The sequence below is a fragment of the Rhinoraja longicauda genome, chromosome 6 (genome assembly GCF_053455715.1).
Source record: "Rhinoraja longicauda isolate Sanriku21f chromosome 6, sRhiLon1.1, whole genome shotgun sequence".
Lineage (NCBI taxonomy): Eukaryota > Metazoa > Chordata > Chondrichthyes > Rajiformes > Arhynchobatidae > Rhinoraja > Rhinoraja longicauda.
Genome location: NC_135958.1, coordinates 16,544,871 through 16,572,354, shown reverse-complemented (window position 1 = coordinate 16,572,354; position 27,484 = coordinate 16,544,871). Strand labels below are relative to the sequence as shown.

Genomic DNA, 27,484 nt, shown 5'->3' with positions numbered 1-27,484 from the left:
AAACAAGAGAGCAAGTTTGCAGCCAAATCCTGTAAATGACAACATTTCACAACAGTTCTCCCAGCGGTATGAACATTGACTTCTCTAACCAAATAGCTCTTGCTTTCCCTCTCTCTCCATCCCCACCCCTTCCCAGTTTTCCCACCAGTCTTACTGTTCAGACTACATTCTATCTCTGTCCCCCCACTCCCGACATAAGTCTGAAGAAGGGTCTCCACCTGAAACATCATCCATTCCTTCTCTCCAGAGATGCTGCCTGTCCCGCTGAGTTACTCCAGCATTTTGTGTCTACCTTCCTATAAATGATGATTACTTTTTCTATAGACACCATTGGATTATTTTAAATCTACTGTGTTAACTGTAAAAATATTTTATAAAAAATTCAACTTTCCCCAACAAGGGGATAAACAGTGTAGAGCTTTATACAGCTTTGCTCAACCTTTGAAATCACGTCCTTAAAAGCTGTAAAGATTTTTAATATATTAGTGTGTATATATATGCCTCCCAATCTAAGTTTATGATTCATGTTCTCTTCTTTGTAAGTTTCTTAAATGGAGCAGTACAAGATACGTAAAAAATATGGCTGGCTTCATGGCAACTTATTATTTCTAAAACCTCTTAATTCTTTACAACTATCTATAAGTCACTTGCCTTTGGAAAATATATCAGTGTCGACAAATTAAACTTTAATTTTAGTTCAAAACTTCTCTCAAGATAGGCATGGAAAACTGTACATTGTTTTACATAATGCAGAAATATCAATTCATGAAATGGGTGACTCTTCCCAGGGTGAATGTTGCAGAAGTTAGATCGGCCTTCCTGAGGGTGATTCCATGGAAAGTAATTGGTCCAGAGTCCATGGCCATGTCTTTGGGAACTGCATTGACCAACTAGCAGATGTGTTCACGGGCATCTTTCAACTCTCCCTCTTCCATTCTGAGGTACACATCTGCTTTAAAAAGACCAGAATCATCCCAGTGCCAATGAAAAGCAAGACCTCATTTCTTAACAACTACGGTCCAGTGGCCTTGACATCTACCATCATGTAGTGTTTTGAGGGGCTGGTTATGGAATACATTAAATCTCATCTACCAAGCAACCTTAACCCACTGCAGTTCGCCTACCGTCAACACCAGGTCCATGGCTGATGCCATCTCCCTGGACCTTCACTCATCCCTGGAACACCTGGATGTGAGAAACACCTACATCAGATTCTATTCGTAGACTACAACACTGCTTTCAATACATTTATCCCATCCAATTCTTCATTAAATTCATGAAACTTGGAATCAGCATGCACTTCAATTATCCCAATTTTTCCCGTTACTCATAGACTCATTGAGTGATACAGTGTGGAAACAGGCCCTTTGGCCCAACTTGCCCACACCATCCAACATGTCCCAACTACACTAGACCCACCTGCCCACATTTGGTCCATATCCCTCCAAACCTGTCCTATCCATGTACCTGGCTAACTGTTTCTTAAATGTTGGGATAGTCCCTGCCTCAACCACCTCCTCTGGCAGCATGTTCCATTCACCCACTACTCTTTGTGTGAAAAAGTTACCCTTCATATTCCTATTAAATCTTTTCCTCATCACCTCAAGCCTACTTCCTCTAGTCCTCAATTCCCCTTTTCTGGGCAAGAGACTCTGTGCATCGACCCTCTCATTATCTTATACACCTCTAGAAGATCACCCCTCAACCTCCTGCGCTCTAAGGAATAGAGTCCCAGCCTACTCAACCTCTGCCTGTAGCTCAGACACTAATCCTGGCAACATCCTCATAAATCTTTTCTGCACCCTTTCCATCTTAACACCATCTTTCCTATAACATGGTGCCCAGAACTGAACACAGTACTCTAAATGTGGCCCAATCAATGTCTCATACAACTGCAACATGACCTCCCAACTTCTCTGGCTGATGAAAGCCAATGTGTTATGATAACCTTGATAAAAGGTTATCATGACACTTTTGAATTCTGTCCTTTTATCAATCACATGATAAAAAGACAGAATTCAAAATAAATAGCTGATGTATCAATAATTAGAAAAGCTGGAATGTACCTCCCTCAGATCTGGACTGAAAGACAAATCAAGGAGAAAGTTGCAATACACCTCTTGTTATCAACTTAATGAGGAAATGTGTGGAGGAGTTTTCTCCCATGAAAATCACCTGACTGTTCCCCAACCAGATGAACTGAGGACCAGATTACAGGCATTCTAACACAGAGAGCCATTAGACCCAATCTCCTTCAATAGAACTTTCTTATCTCAGGAATCAATCAGTACTTTGATAAAGCTTCATTCCACCTCTCAAAAGAGTAGATGGGAAAATAGAACAATATAGAACTAGTGTGAATGGATGATCAATTGTTGGTTGGCGTGGACTCAGTGCGTCAAAGAGCCTGTTTCCAAGCTGTATATCTAAACTAAAAAGCCTAGATTTTATTTTGCCAATATCTTCCTTACAGTTATACCAAACTTCTTTTCCACTGAAGAAATCCCATTTGTCTTTCCCAGTTTTATAATATCAACCAGACTGATGTATATAACATATAACAACATATAACAACTACAGCATGGAAACAGGCCTGTCCGGCCCTACCAGTCCACGCCGACCATTCTCCCTGACCTAGTCTCATCTACCTGCACTCAGACCATAACCCTCTAATCCCCTCTTATCCATATACCTATCCAATTTACTCTTTGATTGGCACAATTCTCTGCCCAAAATCATGACAGCCACACCAGTGGTGGAAAGTGTGGAAAGTTTAGAATTCCTTTTTTATTCTGTGCACTGAGCGAGCATCAGGCTTCCTTTTATACTTCAACAGTATTGTCAGATGAAGAGAATGTATCCACATTCCTAAACTCCAGAAAATGACCTCTTACAAATCGTATAAATTTTGCTTCCCAATCATCTTCATTGCCTGAGCGACCCGATCAGTCACATTACTTTGTGCATTATTTCATCAAGGAGAGAAAATACAATAATATTTACCTTGGCTTCCCACATATCATGGAGCAGCCAGCTTCCAAGTTAATGGGGCAGCGGACAGACAAATTTACCATCTACACTCTCAGCAAAAAAATGGTGCACAGCCGTAAATCATAGATATTAAATAATATAAACTGGAGGAAATGTAAACAAAAAATATATACCTCCAAAAACGTCTACCATGATAAGGATACCATCACCGTCAAATGAAGCAGGTATTAATAGCAGCATCAACAAATCTGCAGCAAGCATCAATAAATGTATTGCGAGATTCTAAGTGTGAAACCTATGGGTCTCACAACCCAGAACACTCACTGAACATAGTTAACTGCAAAGTGCAGTGAATGTTAGACACAATAAATTAAGGGAAACGTAATTCACATTTGTTCAGACATTTTTAATAGGGAATAAAAACGACATTTTTTCAAAAAATATTTAAATCACTTCTACGAGACTTGCAGTAACTTTTCCCAGGTCAAATAAGTCCTCACTCAACTTCTGGTGAAGCCAAATATCCAGCCCATCGAAAACGTAGTTGTGATATAAAGGGACCATTATGTGTCTGATCTTGGAATGGCCTAGCACATATTACCACAGAGATCTTCTTTATCAGGAAGACGATGGTGTTTGAGTACTTTTGCGCTTTATCCCATATCGGATGCAAAATTTAGGCAGGGAAGGCAGATGTGCAATCACTCATAGTACACAAAGGAAAAGTCACAGAAACTCCAGCCCTCATTATTCTTGTTAAACTGATTGATGCTCCTCTGGTTAACATGTTTCACAAATTTCAATGTTTCTTTATCTCGATAGATCAATGCCAATGCATTGTCTTCTGGGCAAAGAGTAAGTAACTGAAATACAACATAAATAATTAAAAATTGATTTTGTTATAGAAAAGTAACACAATTTATTCTCCATCACTCCAAGATTCCCTATGTTTTTCTGAAAAAGATGGGAGATGCATGAGCAAACTATAGGATCCAGCTGAGATACTTGCTGATCAAAGCAGGGAGCCTTCCCATATGATTCAGCCAGAGAACAGTGCAGCCCCAAAATGGGTCCTTCAGCCCCCCCCCCCAAACCATTTCTTTGTTTGCCATCTGCATTATCCCTAATGGCCTACATTTGGTGCATATCCTTATTTACTTTGCTTATTTCAACATCTCTCTAAATGGCTCTCAAATATAATTACTATCTTCTGTGCTGGTAAATTTAAATTATCAGCAGCATTCTGCAAAAAACAAATTTTGACTTAGATCCCATTTAAAAGTGCCTTAGTGCCATCTTAAATTTATGTCCACGTGGGAAAATAATGATGGCTATCTATACCCATAAACTTTATATAGCGTTAGCAGGTCAGTTATCAGGCTCCTTTCCTTCAGAGATAATAGAAATTGCCTATCGAATCACTAATCTCCAATAACTAAACTCCTTTAATCCAGGCAACATTATGATGAATTCCCTTTGCACTCTCTCCAGTGTAACCACATCCTTCCTGTAGTGTGATGACCAGTACAATCCAAGTAGTGTTTTGTAAAATAGTAACAAAAGCATTTAAACTTATATTTTATGGAAGATAGACATAAAATGCTGGAGTAACACATGGGGGTCTCTGGAGAAAAGGAATATGTGACGTTTCGGGTTGAAACTCTTCTTTATAGCCACTGATTTATAAAGCTAAACATACCTTACTATCTGCACTTCTACTCTCTGGAAATTATGGGCTTAAACCACAAGGTCCCTCTCTCTGTTCATCAACATTGCTTAGCACCCAAACATTTATTATCCTGCATCTATCTGACCAAAAATACAATATCTTGCACTTGTCAAAATTAAATTTAATCTGCAAACTTACTAATTATACCCAAGTTCCTATCAAAACTGTAACATACATCACAAATAATGAGGGTCCCACACTGATCCTCGAGATGTATCAGAATTCTGTCTAATTGGATGCAGAATGCAATGTCTGTTGGGACTTGCGTGCAAAAGACTATAAACTCAACATGACTTGGGTACTGGGATTACTAAATAACATTTAATGGTTCAATGGTCCTTTAGTGTCACAAGTACCAAGGTACAATACATAAACATTTTTTAAGCCTATATTATTTCAAAAGTTTTAAATCTCCTCAGGAAATTAATTTGAATTAATTCAGTTCATACCTCTTCATCTTCCCCTTTTGCAATGTATGAAGTCACACCACCAAATTCCTCATCCCAGCCTGGAACAGAGAAATATACTTGTTCATTCTCCTAATCATATCATATGCTGGCACTTCCAATACAATGTCTTGCTTTTCCCCACAATGGTATGACAGAAGCAAAGTTGTGATCCAGCAGTACACCAGATGTGTAGCGTATATCCTGTAAATTAAAATCAGTACATTTACCTTCACAACCGCAGCTGAACAAGAGGTCCAGGGCAAATTCTGTGTTTTCCACATTGGTGTCGTGGATAAGTGTATAGTATCCATTTTTCCAACGTCTTAATTCTCCTCGGCAAACAGGAACACCAGGCTCTGAAAAATAAGAATTAATTGATGCATCTTTGAATTCTTTCACTTGCTGTTCATTGAGTATGTGAAGAACCATACAATGTCTCCATTGTTATTTTTTAACTTTACCATCTTATCATTTTTTAATTTTGTTGCCACACAATATTCATCAATAGACACGTTGATGCACTGGCATTACTCCAAGATCACTGCTGCTGAAATGTATTTAAATTGTTGCTGGACGACCTTCAGCTACAAGTTTCTTCTCCCATTTTAAGTTCCATATTACCATATGTAATATCTTACTGCATCATGAAGTCAGTACCCACAACATTCAACTGAGTACATCTGTGCTGGCTTTATTAACTGTGTTGATATGTTGATTGACCGCAAATTGCAGCAAATCCTATTGAAGCAAATATTTTCTGTAGTATAAAATAAGATATCAACTTCATCATGCCCCTGATCAACCTCACTGGCTACATATCCAGACATCTTCTGCATGCTCCAACACAAATTTACTTGCTAACATTACACCATGAGGTTCCCATTAAACATTTCTCTGTGCCTTCAGTAATCACAGACCGATTTCTGAAATTTCAGAGTAAAGAAAGAGGACTAAAAATGTAGTCTGCTTCTAACTAACTGATAGGCTTGGACATGTTGGTAGCTTTAAACCCACCCAATTGTATTCACTATTGAATTCAGAGGGGAGCAATATTGGACCGTGTAAAACCATTATTACATCCAATTTGGTTAATATTCAGCTTCACTAATATCATCTAACTTGAACAATTATTTTTACTTGTCATAGTACCAAGTGATGACATCTACCAATCCCTAAAAATAAATATTTTAAAAATAAATCTTACTTTGTGGTCTGTCCGTTGGCATTGTTTTTTCGGTTGTTTCAAGTACTGTGCCTCCTCTGTTCTCATTGCCATTAAGAAATGTTGAATCTGATTTCTCATCCTTTACAGTGCTAGAGCATGCTTGCTCATTTTCATCAGACATCTCCAGGTCATCTTCTTGCTCATCTTTTTCATCATTATCTGAGGCTGCGAGGAAATGTAGCTTTAAGCCAGTAAAATTGGACAGAAGCAGGAACATGGCCTCAGAATAAAAGAGCTTCATACATTTGGCAAGAATGTCAGGAAAGCCATCTTCCTCTGCTTGATCATAGCATCTGAGAAACAAAGAGACACTATCAGAGAGCATATCACAAATCCAGGAAATAACAGACAATGCTCTCAACAAAAACAAGGTTTGTCACTTATTTCACAAATACATAAAAAAAAATCTGGCAACCCATCTGCTATGAGCAGAAGCTCAAGTTAGCTTCTATTGAACAAATAAGAAAACAATTGTGCAGCGTTGAAAGACCATACTGCTGCAGAGATTGAAATTTTAGATAAAGTTGGAAAGCTAGGCCCATTAAATCACCTGAGCAATATAATGACTGAGCCTGGGAACAGGCCATGATTCCTATGATTACATGAAGTGGAATGAAAACGAGAGGGATAAAAAAGATGAAACTTTTACAAACCTAGAAGTACATTCTTGTCTTGTCTTGATGATACTGCATCAACTGCCACTGTTGGCCTATAATGCACAGTCCCTCATGCATGCAGTTGCAGATTTAAAATTTAGTGTTTGCAAGCAACAGTTTAAAAGACTTATTTTCAGCAGCAGATTTTTTACACAATGTTTTTTTCTATTTCTGAAATAATGAAGTGCAAGTGTAGTGACTGTGCCATTCTCTTTCATTCCAGATTTAGGTGCGTTTGATTTTTGGAGTAATAGTGTTACAGAAAAGACCTGCTGTAAATTCTGCGCAGGTGCTTCTGGGTTAAGTATTCTATTGATAAGTGCATTTAAAAAAAATCATTCAACATCTTTAATATTCAAGAATGCCGATCCTTCAGATTTCTGATCCATCTACCTTTTGTTCGCTGGTCCTCTTCTCTTCCATTTAATCTTTGGGTTAGATATAGCCTCACATACCATCTGAAATTTTTCTTTCTGATCAGACAATGCAGAAAAATGTTTGTTTTACTGTTACCGTCTGTGGTATCCAGGCATTAACAATATTTTACATTTCGCAACTTCATTTCTTTTTTTTTTTGTATTCTCATCCTCTAATAGCTGTCATTTTATAGCTTTTGTCAATTTACACTCTCACCAACTGTTGCCATTAACCCACCAACATGACGATTTTCACAACTTAAAACTACTTGTGAGAATGAAAGTATATAACTATGTCAAACTTTTGTATTTAACAATGTGCTTCATTATCTAGACATGTCCATACGTCGGGCATTCTTAACTCAGCGACAACCTATGGAACAAACTTTTAAGCCTGATAGTCAATGTAACCCAGTGGGTTGACTTTTATGAAAAATGTTTCATTGACTATGCCTCTAAATAATCTGGGCTGCCAGGGCAGTGCTGATTTGAAAAACAGTACAATCTCTGAGGTGCTAATTTTCAGATGAAGCTGTTATTCAAGGTCCTATCCCATCTGCCTGCCTAGGAGTCACACCAAAACATCCCAATGCAATGTTTAAACTAGATCAGTGGAGGTCTTTTGGTTAACTGGCTTACATTAATCTATCAAATAATATTACTGAAAATGGTTATATAGTCATGCTTGCCATTTGGGAGATTACCTTGCAAACACATTTATTTTATGAACACTCTAAGAATACAGAAAATGCTGAAAATTCCCAGTTGGCCTAGCCCCAGTTGCAGCCTGACCTGCTGAGTATTTCCATATTTTATGTTTTATTTTAGATTATCACCATCTATTCCAATAATATTTCACTAGCTGTAAGCACTTTAGGACTTCCCAAGACCAAAAAAGTGCTGTGTAAATGTGATTTATTTTTTAATATACTCCCACGGAAGCAGAAATGTCAATAAAACCTTGACATATAACCAAAACTGATAGTTAAGGAGTTTTGTTGACCTTTGAAATCTGATACAATACACCTCTTTGGTTTAGGAATAGTTCCTGACTTCAAGGATCTTATTTTTATGGCTGTCCTAGTGACCATTTAAAACAAAACCAAAAGATGTAACAAAATAATTATCTTTCAATCCAGATTAGATTCCTGAGCCTTTAGAATTCTTGTTTCTTTGATCTCTCCAGATGGTTTGATATAAACAGGATGAAATAAAGACCATTTTAAGTTTTAAACTACACAGCAGGTGAGATGCACAGAACACATAGCTTACTTTAAATCTACAACAGCTGCTCACAAATTTAATTTTTTTTTCTATGTTGACTGATCCCTTAATCTAAATAGATTAAGCCTCTGAATTCACCACATGAACCTGGGATAAAACCACTTTTCCCCTGACCTTATTTGCCTGTCTCAGCCTTTGACTGTCAATGGCTATCAGTAGCACTCCAATATCCAGGAAAGCATTGAGTTTCTATAATGTTCTGATTGTCAGCATTCAATGAAATAAAAAATAGGCTCCTTAAGGCAACCGGATGCAGATACCACCAATACATGACATGTGCGGGTGATAAATATCACAAAAAATTAACAGTGAAAGCAGACATTATAATAAAGAAATGAACTTACTCCAAAGACTTTCTCATAGACAAGGTGACAGATTCACATCAAGTTTCCTATCCATGTGTGCAAGGCATTTTCTAATTTCAACCAAATAATATCCTGCCACACACTTACCTTGAAAAAATTCTTTAGAAGAATTTCAGATTTTTCTTCAAACTGCTCCTGGATATTCGCTTGAGCTGACATATCCATGTAAATTGGATTGATCCATTCATAAAGTATTTCTTCCTGAAACATTTTAAGGCAAAGCATGTCACAGAGGATCAATGTGCAACTTCCTGCTGTGTTGGAAGAAATAGAAACATAAACTGGCCATTGCAGCCCTTCAGATATAACATCATTATCATAGAAACATAGACATAGCGGTAGAGTTGCTGCTTTACAGCGAATGCAGCGCCGGACACTCGGGTTCGATCCTGACTACGGGTGCTGTACTGTAAGGAGTTTGTACGTTCTCCCCGTGACCTGCGTGGGTTTTCTCCGAGATCTTCGGTTTCCTCCCACACTCCAAAGACGTACAGGTATGTAGGTTAATTGGCTGGGTAAATGTAAAAATTGTCCCTAGTGGGTGTCGGATAGTGTTAGTGTACGGGGATCGCTGGGCGGCACGGACTTGGTGGGCCGAAAAGGCCTGTTTCCGGCTGTATATATATGATATGATGATATGATATGAGAAACATAGAAACATAGAAAATAGGTGCAGGAGTAGGCCATTCGGCCCTTCGAGCTTGCACCGCCATTCAATATGATCATGGCTGATCATCCAGCTCAGTAGCCTGTACCTGCCTTCTCTCCATACCCCCTGATCCCTTTAGCAAAAAGGGCCACATCTAACTCCCTCTTAAATATAGCCAATGAACTGGCCTCAACTACCTTCTGTGGCAGAGAATTCCACAGACTCACCACTCTCTGTGTGAAGAAATGTTTTCTCATCTCGGTCCTAAAAGACTTCCCCCTTATCCTTAAGCTGTGACCCCTGGTTCTGGACTCCCCCAACATCGGGAACAATCTTCCCGCATCTAGCCTCTCCAACCCCTTAAGAATTTTATATGTTTCTATAAGATCCCCCCTCAGTCTTCTAAATTCCAGCGAGTACAAGCCCAGTCTATCCAGTCTTTCCTCATATGAAAGTCCCGCCATCCCAGGGATCAATCCCAAGATCACTTCTGATTTTTTGATTTAGCCGTAACTTCATACACTAACCCTTGCTTTTAATTATCAATATCTTAACATCAATCCATCTTTGATTTGTTTACGTGAAGCATCTGTACCTCCAAAGTTATCTTGGACATAGTTTTACAGTTTATCATTTATATCCTTGGTCAAGAAATTTGTTATGCCAGTGTTGAATGATTAATCTCTTATATTGTACCTCTGATTTGATTCTGGAGACACCAACCAGAGATTTTGTTATAGCTTTGTTTATCCTATCAAAGCTTGTAAGAATGTTGTATATTTCAATGGGATCACACAAATTCAAGACATCACTGACCAATCTCTTTAATCTATATCCATAAAACAAACCCCCCTTCCCAGGAATCAATATTGCGAACTTTCAAAGTACTTTCTCTTTCACAAGTATAACCTTCCTTAAGTCAGAAAACCTGACCTGTACACAGTATTCCAGTAGCAGTTTCACAAGGATCCATTGTAATTGCAGGGAGATATTTTTACTCTTGAAATCAAATCCTCTTGGGCGAGGGCAAATATCACCTGCTTTCCTAATTCCTTGCTTTGCCTGCATGCTGACTTGCAGTGATGCACAATGACTTTTCTCAGCCTCTCATAATTTAAAAAAATAATCAGCCTTGCTATTTTTTGCTACCAACCAACTTTATTTAACCTGCCTGCATCTCCAGAGCAACCATATGTGACATTACCATCACAGCCCTCACTGCCACCTAGCTATACGCAACAAAATTGCAGACAAGCATTTGATTTTCTCAAACACATCTTTGACATCAAGTCCGGCATTTAACCTGTGTCACCCTGCTTGTCAGGTCCCCTATGTGAAAATTACCTATTTATTTCCACACTTGAGAAGAGTCAAGTGTTTAATTGTCATATGTCCAGAGGCAGAACAAAATTAATTCTTGCTTGCTACATCTTACCAGTCCTGTAAACGCAGTAACACACACTTCATATATAATAATCAAATTATAATAAATAAATAGCAGTAATACTAGCTAACCATAATAGTGCAAAAAACAAAGTCTGCAGTGCAATCAAAGACTTATTCCAAAGAAGATTATAATTATTAAGATATTGTTTCTAATGGACTTTGGATATGCTTCCTCTTTAGCTGCCTTTCAGACTCAAAGATGACTTGCATTCACTACTGTAAGTATCAACATTGCTGTCGAGCCATTCGTGGATTCTACAAATTCCATTATTGGTGCACAGAAAGACTACGATGCATGAGAGGATAAATAAAACTAACATTCGGAGTTAACCACTGCATCAGCATGATATTGGTATGACACAAACTGGCTCCGATTAGAAAGATTACAACTGATAGGAAAATATAATTGACACTTCATTGCAGTTGAAACGGGTTATTGGCCAGAGTTCTACAACCTTTGCTTTGGGTATCAATCGTGTTTTTTTAACCTATTGTTTAATGTATTTGACAAAATTATTCAAGGCAGATTGTGAGAAAAATCTCAACTTACATCACACGCAATATGTGGCACTTGAGAAAGGCATTCAATGTAACGGGGTGGCCTCTCCAACGTTGGCCCGTAGAACCAGCCACTGATAGAAAGGCGGCATTTGCCCTCTACCACCACTTCGGACACCTGAGCAGGTAAAGCATTAAGCAGTAAATTATAAAACGTAGTGAGTTATACATGTCTACAATCAACTTTCTGGCAACTGGTGGTCTGGCACCTCCTTTAATCCAGACAAAATTACAATATTTCATTTGAAATCCCTCACGGGAATCTCCCCGAAAATGTGGCACCTGGGCCAGAAGACATGGTTGATCTCGATCTTATTGGGACTTCCACGGTCAATTGGCAAGTCAAATTTGCCCCCTGTGGCGGGGCAATGGAACTCAGGCCTGGCCAGAACCGGCAGATCGATTCCCAGAGCTGACTTCCACGACCGATCTGCCAGTCGAATTTGCCCCCTATGGTTGGGGGCTCTCGAATTCCAGCCCGGCCGGAATCAGCAGATCATTCCCATAGCTGACTTCCAAGGCCGACTTTGCAGGCCGGTGTCTTGGCTCCCCGGTGGCCTAGGCGGTCCATTCCACTACTGGTCGACTCCTCTCGGAGGTGATGACCTTGGTGGTCTGGCTAAATGGATAATCCAGCAAGGCTCTGTAATCAAGGGTGCTAGAAAATTGATGGGGGATCTGTGTTACATGTTGTATCGAAATAAGCCATTTGTAACTTTATCAAATCACATTTTGATCATGAGCCAAATCTTGAAAGTCGTTTGGGAATAAAATTGTTCCTTCACCTTTACAAAGCCTATCAGCAGTTTTAATACATTTCTCAACATCTGCAAAGATTGCTTGGATTACAAAAACACCAGGCAGAATTCATAGGCTGACAGGATTCCAGGAGACCTGGAGATGAGTACTTGGCCAAGTGAAGGAGTGAGGTAAAACTCCAAACGTTTTTAATGGGTGGGACCGGAAAGAGTGCAAAATAAGCTCAAACTGTAATGGAAATCCCCAATGTCCCACATCAATTGGACAGCAGTGCCTGAAGGAGGCAAACATAACAGCAGGATAGTTAGCTATTGATAGCACCATTTTTTTCAGTTTGTGCCTTCTCTTGCCTCCTTCTTAACTTCAATGTTTATTTAGTCAGTTCAACAGAATTATCCCTAGTTAGAGGATAACTCCGTCTGCAAGATTGGTGCTGCCTGACTCGGGTGTATCCGGATCTAACTGGCATTCTCTATTATGCTACTTTTCCTGTGTATTTTTACAAAGGGGATTCCTATTCCTGTAATATCGTGGGCATTTTGAAAACACACACCTGTGACCTATCATAACATCTTTAAATCAAGTTTGTCAAACAAGAACAAAGGTTCGAAATGTCTCTGAAGTCTTCATCTGAAACATCTTTGTCTGTTTGTCCACAGTTAGCTTACTCTGAACTTTTTCCACATCTGTACCTGATGATGAGAGACAGGAGAAACTTCAAAGAAAACTAATGTGTTCCACGATGGAGTTAATGACTTGACAATCTCTCGAGGCTGGTAATGGTCTACAGAAAACAATTAGATTGAAAAGCATCAGTGCAAGTCTGCAATTTCTACACAAGCAAGTAGAATATATTTAGTATTCTTACTACTTATCAAATATAATTTTATATTCACCCAAAATCACTTCCACACTCACAAACAAGATCAAGCACCCTCATCTTCTGCCCTGACCTCCCACTCAAGACTAGAAGTGACAGCAGAAGTCTAGTCGACTGGTGAAGGTGCTCCACAGTGGGGTTGGGGAGGTCACTCAATGTTTTAGAACTAGCTTATGAGGTATGACAATTTATTTCCAAAAATAATGGTGTACAAATTGATGCTGAATCCGCAAGGAAATGTGTTCCCTTATGACTATTGTAGAGGTCACAAAGTTCAAGGTGGTGTCATAGTGGCCTAGGCAAATAACTCCATTTCATAGATACCACATGTGACAATCAGAATGTGCTGGAGGTGGAGGGAACGGATGTTTATGATGGTAGATTGGTGAACTGCCTTATTCTGACTTGTGTCAAACAGCTGGAGAGTTGTCAGACCCACACTAATGAAAGTTCTCTGAATGGCAGTCAATCTGCTGATCTGTCCATCCAGTCCAATATTTAAATCAAGACTTTTGTATTGCTTGTAAAGAGACCCTTGATAAATAATAAAATGTTGCATCCTAATTTTACTGCATATAACTAGTGTAGCTAGTTTACTGTATATAACAAGTATAGCTACACGACTGGTTGCCTACATCGGCCAACATGTCCAAGCTACACGACTAGTGCAGCTGGGACATGTTGGCTCCGATGTAGGCAAATTGGGCCAAAAGGCCTGTTTCCACACTGTATCACGCTAAGACACTACAAATAAATGTTTTTTCCTCATTTTAATTTTGTCTGCTATGCCAATCATTTTGATTCTGAATTCTACAATAAGAAATTTGCCCAAATCTGCAAGGCCTATTTACCCTGCTGAAAACCCACAGGAAATAAGATTCTCAAATTCTATCTACATGTTTCACAATTACACCTATAAATGTAAGAAAATCTGAAAATTACAAGACAAATTAGCAGATTGTAATATGTTTAACTCAGGAACTTACATGCTGGGGATGCATGATGGGAAAAGAGGCCAACAGAGTGAGGGGAACTTAAAGATGTTAGGAGAAGCAAAACATAGATTTAATAAGGTGTTTATATTCCATAGCATAGCTAACCTGTTAACAAAAACACTGGGGGCTGTAAACTAAGTTGAGGGCAAGAAAACTGATCAGAAAATAGTGTTTTTATTGCAAATGGGAAGAGTGGTTTTCTAAAAGGGGTCAGAAGATTAAAGATAACTCTAGGAATAAAATCAAGATTAAAGGCTACAGAGACATTGATCAATGATGAATTATTTTAAATATATAAAATGAACATGGAACCATTATATTGTGAGAATATAAAAAGTCAATGGGTGCTGCAAATCTTTGAAACACTTTGAGTTCTCTCAGCGTGTTTCCCAGCTCGTTTTGTAAAAGGCCTTGAATGAACCGACTTGTTTGAGAAACTCACCACTGCTTTATGAATTATTCTTTAAGTCTTTTCCTATCCGAGCTGTAATTAATAGGACAACTGGGCCCCATGTGAAAACCAGATTCAGGGTACAGGTAAATCACAAGAATCCCTCCAACTATACTATACTGGAGGAACTCAGCAGCTAATGAGCAAAACAAAATCAAACTGCTGGAGGAACTCAGCGAGAAGCAGTTTAAAAAAGGGTCCCAACCGGAAACATAGTTTGTCCACGTCCCTCCACAGATGTGCCTGACTCACCAAGATTCTACAGCAGTTTGCTTTATAATAATAATAATAATATATTTATTTTATATAGCGCCTTAACACATGCACAAAGCGCTTTACAAATACAATTAACATAGAAACAAACAGACAAACAGACAAACTATCCTGACGGAAAAGCGGCGAATAATCAACGCCAGCGTCCTCTCACGTCAGGGTCACGTCATGCTTGTATATACATGGTCATAGGATGTTGTCAAGGTATTCATAACATTAATTACTGAAAATTAAAACATCAGCAGAAACTATGTGCATCACAATGATGAATATCTGTTTGGGAGTCACCATGGCTAAAGCGATATTTTGCAATGATAAGTTGCAAATCCTACTCACCATCTACATCATAAAGATCCAAGGTGCCACCATCACTTCCTTGCCACTCAGGCACAAGATACAAGATGAAGGCAATTCGCCGCCCTTCTAATTCATCATCATGACAGAGCAACACATCTGCAACAGCATTGCGTTCAAAACATCAATATAGTTGCTATCTAAAGGTGTTTGATTAGACTTTCTCAGAAATTATGAAAGAGTACAGAGTATTTCAATTTTAACTGTTACATTTACAAGATATTTTAAATGCGTTTTTCAAATCATATAACCTTTGTTAATGGTTTGATTACATCCACCATTCTGTACAGCAAGTTACTCAAGCCAGGCACCTTCCTCAATCCATTGTTGGACAGCATCATGTTTTCTCCTGGCAACAGAAAATCTATCAATTGTTCTTATTTTTCAGCTCAATGGTCCCTGCTATAAAATCAATTGGTAACAAAGAGCTGCAATTGGTTTGTGATTAAATACGGTGTTAAGGCACCAAGTCTAGACTGGCATGAACAATAATACGTGCAAATTTTGGACATCAGGCAACACACGTGAGAATAGCTTTCCAGGAAAATGGAAAAGGAATGCTTTCTGTTTTATCTTCTGAGGATGCCTTTACAAAAAGGGACCAGAAATTTGTCTTTGCAATGTCGTAAGGGGCTGCGTTAAACAATTTTGTACATTACCACGTTGCTTAATGTCAACATTCGAACTAAATTTTGGGGAATACGTTTTGGTGTTGTTTTCCAGTATGAAAATCTTGTCAGCTAGATTTTTAACCACACTGGTTGGAATAATGACAGCTACCAGTTACTACAGAAGATGCAGTTTCTGCTTGATCTGAAGGCTCACAAATAATATTATTTGAGAGGAACAATCACATTAAATCTCTATTCAGAGTTGGCTGTACAATGCTATATATGCAGTTTTCTCCATGCACAGCTCACACTGCAAATCAATTCTTGCCTGCATTGTCAAGCATTTTTGCAATCAAAACTGCTTTACAACGAGCATTTGTCTAGCCATAACATTCCTCTTCATGGATGATCTGAGTCTGCAGAAGTTGTCTTCTATCTACGGCAATCACCTTACAGGAAGCTTACAGTGGACAACGGTGAACCAGTCATTAAATCTCACTCAACAAGGTCGAAAAGTTAATTGGGTTATATACCTCACGATTATACATAAAAGTCAATTTTATCAATGTAGCAATTCAAGCACTTTAAGGTAAGTCAATGTACACAAATTGTAACATTTCTAAATGATGTGGCAATAATCCTTCACCTTATCAATACTCAAGATTTCAGCCAGTTGTACATAAATATATTAGACATAAGCTGCGTGTTTTTCAAAGCACACACATTATATTAAATACCTGCTCGAAAACAACTTTTTAAACATAGGAGACTTTTAGGATTTTCATATGCAACCACAGCGAAAACTTGAAGACCACCCTTAAAACTGTCACAAAGTAATTGTATGTAATATTTACACTGTGTAGCACAACACATGATTATCATACATTATATCTAGTTGATATCACTGTTTTGATTCACCAATTATGAAGGTAGAAATAGCATTTGTCGAATTCCCATAGTAAGATATTCCTTGGATATCCGCAACTGAAAGCAAAAATGTTCATTCTATACATTTCAAAGATAATTAAATGTGCATGCCATGCAACACTGCACTGAAACACCAGATGCACCACATAATACTACATAGGCAGAACCCACAGTAAAATGACATGTAATCAATAGCTCCCATATTTGCCATATTAACACCATATACCTGTGTATTCATACTTAGCGCAAGATATATCAACTGTGCTTTCCAGTTTTACACCTGCAATATCTGAGAGCCATGTACGAAAATCTTCATAAAGTATTTTCCTGGAGAGAGATAGAGGAATATCATATGAACAACTTAATCGATACAATAAGATACCATAAAACTTTATTCATCCCCGGAGGGAAATTGGTCATCCAATCTCAGCTAAACCTAAGTTTCATCATGAATTCAACCAAATTATAACAGACTAGGCGAAATAAAATTACAAGAGGACAATCAGCAGCTCCTAAACTCTGATAAATTATGTCTCAATGCACAACAAAAAGAGAATACCGGAAATACACAGCAGATCATGAGCGAGAAACAAATTGATCAATTTTCATCAGAACTCAGCCAATTTTGGAATAATGAAGGTATTACTTTGCAGAGATATAGTAGCTAGCTCTGGCAGACAAGGAGAGGTTGAGCAGGCTAGGACTTCATTCCTCACAGGATGATGTGGGATGATCTTATAGAGGCGTATAAGATAATGAAGGGAATAGATAGGGTGAATGCACAGAGTCCTTTACCCAAAGTAAGGGAGCGAAGACAAGAGGACGTAGGTTTAAGGTGAGAGAAAAAAGATTGAATAGGAATCGGAGAGGCAACTTTTCCCACACAGAAGATGGTGGGTGCATGAAACAAGCTGCCAGAAGAGGTAGTTGAGGCAGACACTGAAACAACATTTAAAAGACATTTGGACAGATAAATGGATAGGAAAGACTCAGAGGGTTATGAACCAAATGTGGGAAGATGGGACTAGTGCTAATGGGGCATCCTGGTCAGAGTGGGCAGGTTGGGTTGAAGGGTTTGTTTCTGTGCTGTATGATGATATGACATTTGCTGTAATTCCAATAATTATCTCTGCTTTTCGGAAGTCCCAATGGTTAGGTATTTTGTATCACAGGGGTCCGTTTCCCTTCAAACACACTGCAGTCCCATTTCCTCTAATGCTTCTAATATCAACATTTGTTTCCCAAGGTCCCTCCAAACTCATAGGGAACTGTTTCGTGCTCTTTTTAAACTCACCTGGGATCAGTTTTCTGTTTTCACATGAATCTCACAGGGCCAAATTTCCCACATCTCATTTAAATACTTTGGGCCCTGGTTCCCACATTGCCTTTCAACTCACCAGGGCCTGTTGAATGTGTGTCTCAAATGCATTATGGCAAGTCTCATAAATCAAGCAATGAATGTTTGTACTATCTACCATTGTTGTAAAAGGGCAATGCATTTTTTTTTAAAGTATATGGTTGTCTCCACAAGAGTATAAGCTGTGGTTTCATAGTAGCTCACCTGAGTGTTGAGATATGGTATCCCTTCCTCCTCCTGAGGTCATCTGACTATCAGGAAATAAAAGACAACATTAACATCCAGCAAAATCAATCATTCCTAACTATATATTTACATCGAGACCTGTTCCTTCAATAGCGCAATTTATTCTCCGCTATCAAAACCTTAGCTCCGAATATTCACCTGGAACTTCATTCTGTCAGCTCAATCAGAAGAGCTTAATTTAATTTAGAGATACAGCATGTAAACAGGCCCTTCGGCCCACCAAGTCCACGCCAGCCAATGATCACCCGTACACTAGTTCTATCTTATACACTAGGGAAAATTTACAGAATTCAATTAACCTACAAACCCGCACGTCTTTGGAATGTGGGAGAAAACCAGAGCACCCGGAGAAAACCCACGTGCTCACAGGGAGAACGTACAAACTCTATACAGAGAACAGCTATAGCCAGGATCGAACCTTGGTCTCTGGTGCTGTGTGGCAGCAACTCTACCACTTTACATTTGAAATTTCATCTCATCACTTTTATTAATAGCCACTTTAGGCACCATTGTATGGGATCAGCCATGGTTTACACTCTCCAATTTACCTTCAATAATTTAATACAATCTTTCAAATTATCTTTAAAAAATGTCTAACATCTTGTCTGTATTAAGAAACTAAAATGCCAGCAAACATTGTAACTGGAATTTAACGTGATTGTCAAATACCACTTTATCACATCACTGCAAACTTTACATTGTGCACCTCACCCCACATTTCAGAGTTTCTGTTATACAATCAGCACCTCAGCTTTGCCATTCCACTGCACAATTTTTTTCTGAAATTACAACAATGACTAAAGTATTAATGCGATAATTTGGCTGCAGTGTTTTGAAAATAACTAAAATGATGCAAATATCCTTTTGTAAATGAAAATGACTTAACTCCTTCTTTCATTCTATCCCTTTGCCTGTTCTCTTGTTCACATTATGTGAACAGTCCATTTGCTAGAACCCCAACCTCTATACCCTTCTTAACAAGCTGTTCATGATATACATGCAGGGTTCATTCAAAGCAATGAAATTAGTATCGCCTCAGCATAGTTTCATTAACATAGCACGACCCCCTCTCCTTTTGGAGTTACCAGTTTCATTTTATTCTCCCTCCAACCAACCTTTTCATTTGTTCTCTGAAAACTGCTTCTCACCTGCTTAAATTTATAGAGATCATTGGATTTTTCATGAAAGTTTAGTTGCAGAAGGTCATTTTGAAGTCTTGTCAAGAATGACTGACTCTGTATAAAGTCTGGTATCACACAGTGTGTGAATGGCTGAGTGCTGACCTGCAGACCCAGTTCTGTGAAGGAAGGCAGAAAGGCACAAGTAAACTTGTCAAGAAGCATTTATGCTGCAATAAATTAGACACAAGCATGTTTCACTTAGTTTCTTTACAAAAATAAAGAGGAATTTTGATGATTATAATCTGATTATAATCTCTGAATAGAGTAAAGGGAAAATTATTCTAGACTGCCAAAAGTATTAATTACTGCCGTATTGGTTCAACTTACATTGCAGGTCTCACAACATTAGTCACCCTCCAGTCGCCTGGCACCTCACCTCTGTCTAATGATGACAAGACCTCCTTCCCACAGTGTTCTTGGATTTATCAGATTAGACGGTAGATTTATCTATCTTTGTACATCTATGGACATTCAGTACCTGCTCAACTCTGATATAGGCTATCCTCCAGATATCTCCATCAACTTTCCTCAAGTTGCCCAACCTTTAAGTCTTTCTCCCTTGTAAAAACAGAAGAGAAATAGCCATGAGGAACCTTTTCCATCTCCTGCACTTCCACACATTGATGACCACTTTGGTTTCTGAGTGGTCCCATTCTCTCTCTAGTTACCCTATTTTCCATAATATACTCACCCTTAAGCCTGTATACATCCACCTCATGTATGCAGGCTACACTGCCATCTACAAATGAAGAATTTCACATATTTAAATGACATCACACCTCATATCCCCAAAACTAAGACAATATAATTGCAGACCATATACTCACTCTTCATCTGACAAACCTGCTGGTTTCAATTTAGTGAACCTTTACTGCAAACCTTTTGTCACAAGTATATCCTTTCTTAAGCAAAGACATGAGAAATATACACATTACAGCTGTGGCCTCAAAATGACCCTGCATAAATGTAGCAAGGCATCCCTACTCTTTCCCTCAAATTCTCTTGCAATAAAGGCCAACATTGCACTGGCCTATTTGTATTCATGTATCCAGCCAACCAACTCCCTCTAAATACCAAACACTTCCATTTCTCACTGTCTACGTCTTTCTACCTTTTCTACCAAAGTGGATGAGCTTGCAATTTTACACACACCATCTATTCCACTTTGTTCTTGTTCATTCATTGAGACTAACACTTCTATGATTTTTGTGGGCTGAAGGGTCTGTCCCTGTACTGTACTTTTCTATGTCTATTCCATGACTAAGTCTGCTATAAAGGGTGGCACAGCAGTAGAGTTGCTGCCTTACAGCGAATGCAGCGCCGGAGACTCAGGTTCGATCCTGACTGCGGGCGCCGTCTGTACGGAGTTTGTACGTTCTCCCCTGCGTGGGTTTTCTCCGAGATTTTCGGTTTCCTCCCACACTCCAAAGATGTACAGGTATGTAGGTTAATTGACTGGGTAATATGTAAGAATTGGCCCTAGTGTGTATAGGATGGTGTTAATGTGCAGGGATCGCTGGGCAGCGCAGACTCGGTGGGCCGAAGGGCCTGTTTCTGCGCTGTATCTCTAAATCTAAAAATCTAAATCTTTGGAATTCTCTACCCCTGAGAAACAGGGATGTTCAGTCTTCGAGCATATGAACATTTGAGATTAATATATTTTCTGACACTAAGACGATCAGAAAATATATATCCACCTGTCATGTGCCAGGCAATGGTCCACTCCCCACCTCTCTTTTCCAGTTTTTTTCCCCCTACTCCAATCAATCTGCAATTTCCCTCCACTGAATTCCTCCAGCACTTTGTCTTTTGCTGAAGATTCCAACATCTGCAGTTTCTTGTGTCTCCTGAGAATGAGGACAAATGGGAATGAACCAGGGATAGTATCAGCCATGCTCATAACAATCAGTGAAGCTGTCACGAGTCTTGTCTACTGTTGCTTCTATTTCTCATATTATAACCCCTCTGTCCGTGGATGATCAACTTCCTGACGGACAGGAAGCAGCATGTGAGGCTGGGAAAGCACATCTCGGACCCGCAGACCCTCAGCATGGGCGCTCCGTAAGGCTTCATACTCTCCCCTCTCCTTTACTCTCTCTACACCAACAACTGCATATCCACAGACTCCTCTGTCAAGCTCCTCAAGTTTGCAGATGACACTACCCTGATTGGACTGATCCAGGATGGGAAGGAATCTGCCTACAGAGGGGAAGTGACACAGCTGGCGTCCTGGTGCCATCGCAACAACCTATAGCTCAATGCTCTCAAGACAGTGGAACTAATTGTTGACTTTCGAAGAGATCCCCCTCCCCTCCCCCCACTCACCATCATCAACACCATAGTCACGTCTGTGGTCATTTAAGTTCCTTGGAACCATCATCTCCAGGGACCTTAAATGGGGGGCCACCATCAACTCCACAGTCAAAAAGGCCCAACAGAGGATGTACTTCCTGCGGCAACTGAAGAAACACAATCTGCCACAGGCAAAGATGGTCCAATTCTATACTGCTATCATTAAGTCCGTCCTCACCTTCTCCATCATGGTCTGGTTTGGCTCAGCCACCAAGCACAACATCCGGAGGCTGCAACGGATCGTTTGCACAGCTGAGAAGGTTGTTGGCTGCAATCTTCCCCCCATGGACGAACTGTACACTGCAAGGGCCAGGAAGCGAGCGGGCAAGATCATCTCTGACCCCTCTCACCATGGCCACAAACTCTTCGAAGCACTTCCCTCTGGAAGGCGACTCCGGACTGTCAAAGCAGCCACAGCCAGACATAAATACAGCTTTTTTCCACAAGTGATAGTTCTACTCAATAACCAAAGTCTGTAGTCACTTTTTTGCTCTGGTTTATTTTCACCCACATGTTTATACTGTAATATATCCTTAATGCTTTATTCTTAATTGCTAACTGTATGTTTGTACAGTATGTTTGTGTTGTCATTTGTGAGCGGAGCACCAAGGCACATACCTTGTATATGCATACTTGGCCAATAAACTTATTCATTCATTCATTTTATATTGTACCGCATTGGTGTCAGGCCACACTAGGTGCTCAAATATTTTAATGGAATTCAACTGGTGCAAGAGTGAGTCACATTGACCTTGAATTGTGTCTTCAATCTCAACATCCATGTCTTACCCCGCCGAAGATAGACACAGAATGCTGGAGTAACTCAGCAGGACAGGCAACAGTCCCGCTGAGTAGCATCTTGTGTCTATCTTCGGTGTAAACCACTATCTGCAGTTCCTTCCTACGCATTTCGTCTGCTCCGGTGCGAAATCTCCTCAAGGTACGCCGACTTTGATGAGGTTCCCCTCCTCTCTCCGACGAGAGTTCTGCAACGCTCTCTCTCTCTCTCGCTGCTCCCCCTCTGTGAACCTTCCGTGTCTCTAGTTTCCCTCTCCCCTGACTCTCTCAGTCTGAAGGTTCTCGACCCGAAATGTCACCCACCCATTCCTTCTGTCCAGAGAGGCTGCCTGTCCCACTGAGTTACTCCAGCATTTTGTATCTGCCTACGGTGTAAACCAACATCTACAGTTCCTTCCTACACACGGTTCTCTCCAGTGCCGTGTGGCCCGGGCCCGATACACTACTCCTCACCATGCGAGTAGTCCAGCCCTCTGCTCCAGGCCTCGCTCACTCGCTCCTTCGCTTCCAGCAACAGCGGGTTGAGTTCCGCAGTCTCCCTCTTCAGCTGTCTTTTCCTTCCGCGACCATTCCCCGACTCAGTCCGAAGCCTCTTCGAGCTCATCCCAGTTCAGCTGCACCTTTTCCAATCTGGTGTTATTCCTCAATGGAAACGACACTACCCGGCAGAACCCGCCGTGCCGCAAAGTTCGGCGATTCCGCAAACAGCGCCGCTGAAAGGGCAGACGCTGTTGCAACCACTCAGAATGTGCTTGTTGCCCACATGCGGCCAACGCCAACTGCACCAAGCAGATTACCGAGCAATTGGGTCGATACAATCGTACCCTTCCATTGGTAGTAAAAGGAATGGAAGAAAACTCTGATAAGAATCGTGACCATTCTGCGAACAAAAAGAACGATGGTTAATGGCCAGCAAGCAAACGCTATATAAAAGCCAAATTTAGTTTCATGGCAAAATGCTTGAAATCTGAATCAAAACAGAAAATACTGCAAAAAGCGTATACTTATCGGACTGAATCTGCAGATATAGAAAGCGTGTAGTCACTTCAACTAATAATGAAGACTACTCAATGAATCTAATCCACAGTTGAGATATAGCTGAACTACACCCTAATGCTCTTTTTTTCATAACCTCTAATGCCACTCCATTTATATCAGATTTTAAACTGTCCATCGAATTAATATCGATTGCTTTTTCTAGAAAGAATTCCAGACTTGTGCCACCTTCCAAATAATGTTTCCTGTGTTTCCTTCTGAATCGCCAGTTCCTACTAAAAGATTCTAAAATCTTGAACGAGGTCCCCTGCAAGAAAACCCAACTCTTTAGTTAAACAAGGGTTGTATTTTGAATCCTAAAGGTCTCAGATTTCTCATGCTTTTTTTCTTTTGGTCCTTTTACCCATTCCACCACTCTCTGGATTCAGCAAATTATTCTTCACAATTGCCACCTCATTCAACAAGATTCACCTTACACATTTTGTATTCCCTTCTCGGTATTACAAAATAATATTTCCCATCATTTCTTCCTCATCCCATTCTGCCGCCTCCATCAACCTCTTTCCTCTCAGTGCATTTTTCCATGTCATCACAGGTGATGCAATATCTCTCCAGTTACCTCATCTCTTCCCAAAACAAAGGGAACAAAGCAGCCCTTTCTGATGAAGCAGAAGTTCACTTACACTTTTTCCAAACTAATGTACTGTATTTCATGCCTCCTCTACATTATGGAAACAAAGTTGAATCATGAGATAAAATTGGCGTGTCAAAAATGTAATGCTACGGTGGTTATGGGAGATTTCAACATGCAGGTAGACTGGGAAAATCAGGTTGGAAATGGACCCCAGGAAAGAGTGTTTGTAGAGTGCCTTCGAGATGGATTCTTAGAACAGCTTGTACTGGAGCCTACCAGGGAGAAGGCAATTCTGGATTTAGTGTTGTGTAGTGATCCTGATCTGATAAGGAGACTAGAGGTAAAAGAGCCATTAGGAGGCAGTGATCACAACATGATAAGTTTTACTCTGCAAATGGAAAGGCAGAAGGGAAAATCGGAAGTGTCAGTATTACAGTATAGCAAAGGGGATTACAGAGGCATGAGGCAGGAGCTGGCCAAAATCGACTGGAAGGAGGCCCTAGCAGGGAAGACGGTAGAACAGCAATGGCAGGTATTCCTGGGAATAATGCAGAGGTTGCAGGATCAATATATTCCAAAGAGGTGGAAAGACTCTAAGGGGAGTAAGAGACACCTGTGGCTGACAAGGGAAGTCAGGGACAGCATAAAAATTAAGGAGAGGAAGTATAACATAGCAAAGAAGAGTGGGAAGACAGAGGATTGGGACTCTTTTAAAGAGCAACAAAAGTTAACTAAAAAGGCAATACGGGGAGAAAAGATGAGGTACGAGGGTAAACTAGCCAATAATATAAAGGAGGATAGCAAAAGTTTTTTTAGGTACGTGAAGAGGAAAAAAATAGTCAAGGCAAATGTGGGTCCCTTGAAGACAGAAGCAGGGGAATTTATTATGGGGAACAAAGAAATGGCAGACGAGTTAAACCGTTACTTTGGATCTGTCTTCACTGAGAAAGATACACACAATCTCCCAAATGTTCTAGGGGCCGGAGAACCTAGGGTGATGGAGGAACTGAAGGAAATCCACATTAGGCAGGAAATGGTTTTGGGTAGACTGATGGGACTGAAGGCTGATAAATCCCCAGGGCCTGATGGTCTGCATCCCAGGGTACTTAAGGAGGTGGCTCTAGAAATAGTAGAAGCATTGGAGATCATTTTTCAATGTTCTATAGATTCAGGATCAGTTCCTGTGGATTGGAGGATAGCAAATGTTATCCCACTTTTTAAGAAAGGAGGGAGAGAGAAAACGGGTAACTATAGACCAGTTAGTCTGACATCAGTGGTGGGGAAGATGCTGGAGTCAATTATAAAAGAAAAAATTGCTGAGCATTTGGATAGCAGTAACGGGATCATTCCGAGTCAGCATGGATTTACAAAGGGGAAATCATGCTTGACAAATCTACTGGAATTTTTTGAGGATGTAACTAGGAAAATTGACAGGGGAGAGTCAGTGGATGTGGTGTACCTCGACTTTCAGAAAGCCTTCGACAAGGTCCCACATAGGAGATTAGTGGGCAAAATTAGAGCACATGGTATTGGGGGTAGGGTACTGACATGGATAGAAAATTGGTTGACAGACAGAAAGCAAAGAGTGGGGATAAATGGGTCCCTTTCGGAATGGCAGGCAGTGACCAGTGGGGTACCGCAAGGTTCGGTGCTGGGACCCCAGCTATTTACGATATACATTAATGACTTAGACGAAGGGATTAAAAGTACCATTAGCAAATTTGCAGATGATACTAAGCTGGGGGGTAGTGTGAATTGTGAGGAAGATGCAATAAGGCTGCAGGGTGACTTGGACAGGTTGTGTGAGTGGGCGGATACATGGCAGATGCAGTTTAATGTAGATAAGTGTGAGGTTATTCACTTTGGAAGTAAGAATAGAAAGGCAGATTATTATATGAATAATAATAATAATGTATTTTATTTATATAGCGCTTTTCATATACTCAAAGACGCTTTACAGAGATTTAGAGAACATAGAGAAATTAATAAATAGATAAATAAGTAAAAAAATAAACGAACAGAGAAAGGAGACAGAAGGTGAGGTGACCTTCAGTGGTTGAAGGCAGTACTGAACAGGTGAGACTTCAGCGATGTTTTGAATGTGGTGAGTGTGGAGGAGTCTCTAACGTTTTGGTAGGATAACATAGGGTGGGAGCAGCGATGGAGAAAGCCCTGTCCCCCCAGGATCTGAGTTTGGTCCGGATGTGGGGGGATAGGAGATTGGCAGCAGCAGAGCGGAGGGTGCAGGTGGGAGTGTGCCTGTGGAGGAGGTCGGTCAGGTAGGATGGGGCCAGGTTATGGAGGGCTTAGTAGGTTATGAGGAGGATTTTGTACTGGATTCTCTGGGGGATGGGGAGCCAGTGGAGTTTATAAAGGACGGGGGTGATATGGTCACGGATCGGGGTGTGGGTGAGTAGACGGGCAGCGGAGTTTTGAATGTATTGAAGTTTACTGATGATTTTTGAGGGTGCGCCATAGTCCAGACGGGAGGTGCAGTAGTCCAGACGGGAGGTGATGAAGGCATGGATGAGGGTTTCTGCAGCTGTGGAGGAGAGGGATGGACGGAGACGGGCAATGTTTTTGAGGTGGAAGAAGGCTGTCTTTGTGATGTGTTTGATGTGTTTGTCGAAGGAGAGGGCTTGATCAAAGATGATTCCAAGATTCCGGATGTGAGGTGAGGTGGATACTGGGAGACCATCAATGTTGAGGATGAAGTTTTGGGTGGATTTGGTGAGCTTTTTTGGACCAATGATGATGATTTCAGATTTGTTGCAATTGAGTTTGAGGAAATTTGATTGAAGCCAAGATTTTATTTTAGTGATGCAGTTTGTCAGTGTAGAGTGTGTGGTGGGGGAGATTGACTTGGTGGAGATGAGGAGCTGGATATCATCGGCGAAGCAGT

The 27,484-nt window shown here is 40.2% G+C and overlaps 1 protein-coding gene across 5 annotated transcripts; it reads right to left on the bottom strand.

Annotated features, from left to right (window-relative positions):
• Positions 1–200: 200 nt before the first annotated feature.
• On the bottom strand, positions 201–23,660 carry ogfod1 (2-oxoglutarate and iron-dependent oxygenase domain containing 1). Of its 5 annotated transcripts, none has more exons than XM_078400562.1 (13): positions 23,406–23,660; positions 19,770–19,918; positions 18,580–18,626; positions 17,245–17,345; positions 15,463–15,579; positions 13,220–13,311; positions 11,761–11,886; positions 9,203–9,316; positions 7,444–7,523; positions 6,374–6,687; positions 5,397–5,525; positions 5,170–5,228; positions 201–949 (listed from the first exon to the last, which is right to left on the bottom strand). In XM_078400562.1, the coding sequence occupies exons 1-13, from the start codon at positions 23,554–23,556 to the stop codon at positions 917–919; spliced, it is 1,512 nt and encodes a 503-aa protein (XP_078256688.1). In that variant the 5' UTR covers positions 23,557–23,660; the 3' UTR covers positions 201–916. The 5 variants fall into 5 exon arrangements, with proteins under 5 accessions (XP_078256688.1, XP_078256690.1, XP_078256686.1 ...); XM_078400564.1 differs by lacking the exon at positions 201–949 and adding an exon at positions 985–1,185; XM_078400560.1 differs by lacking the exon at positions 201–949 and adding an exon at positions 3,387–3,854 and having other exon boundaries at positions 23,406–23,659.
• Positions 23,661–27,484: the final 3,824 nt, after the last annotated feature.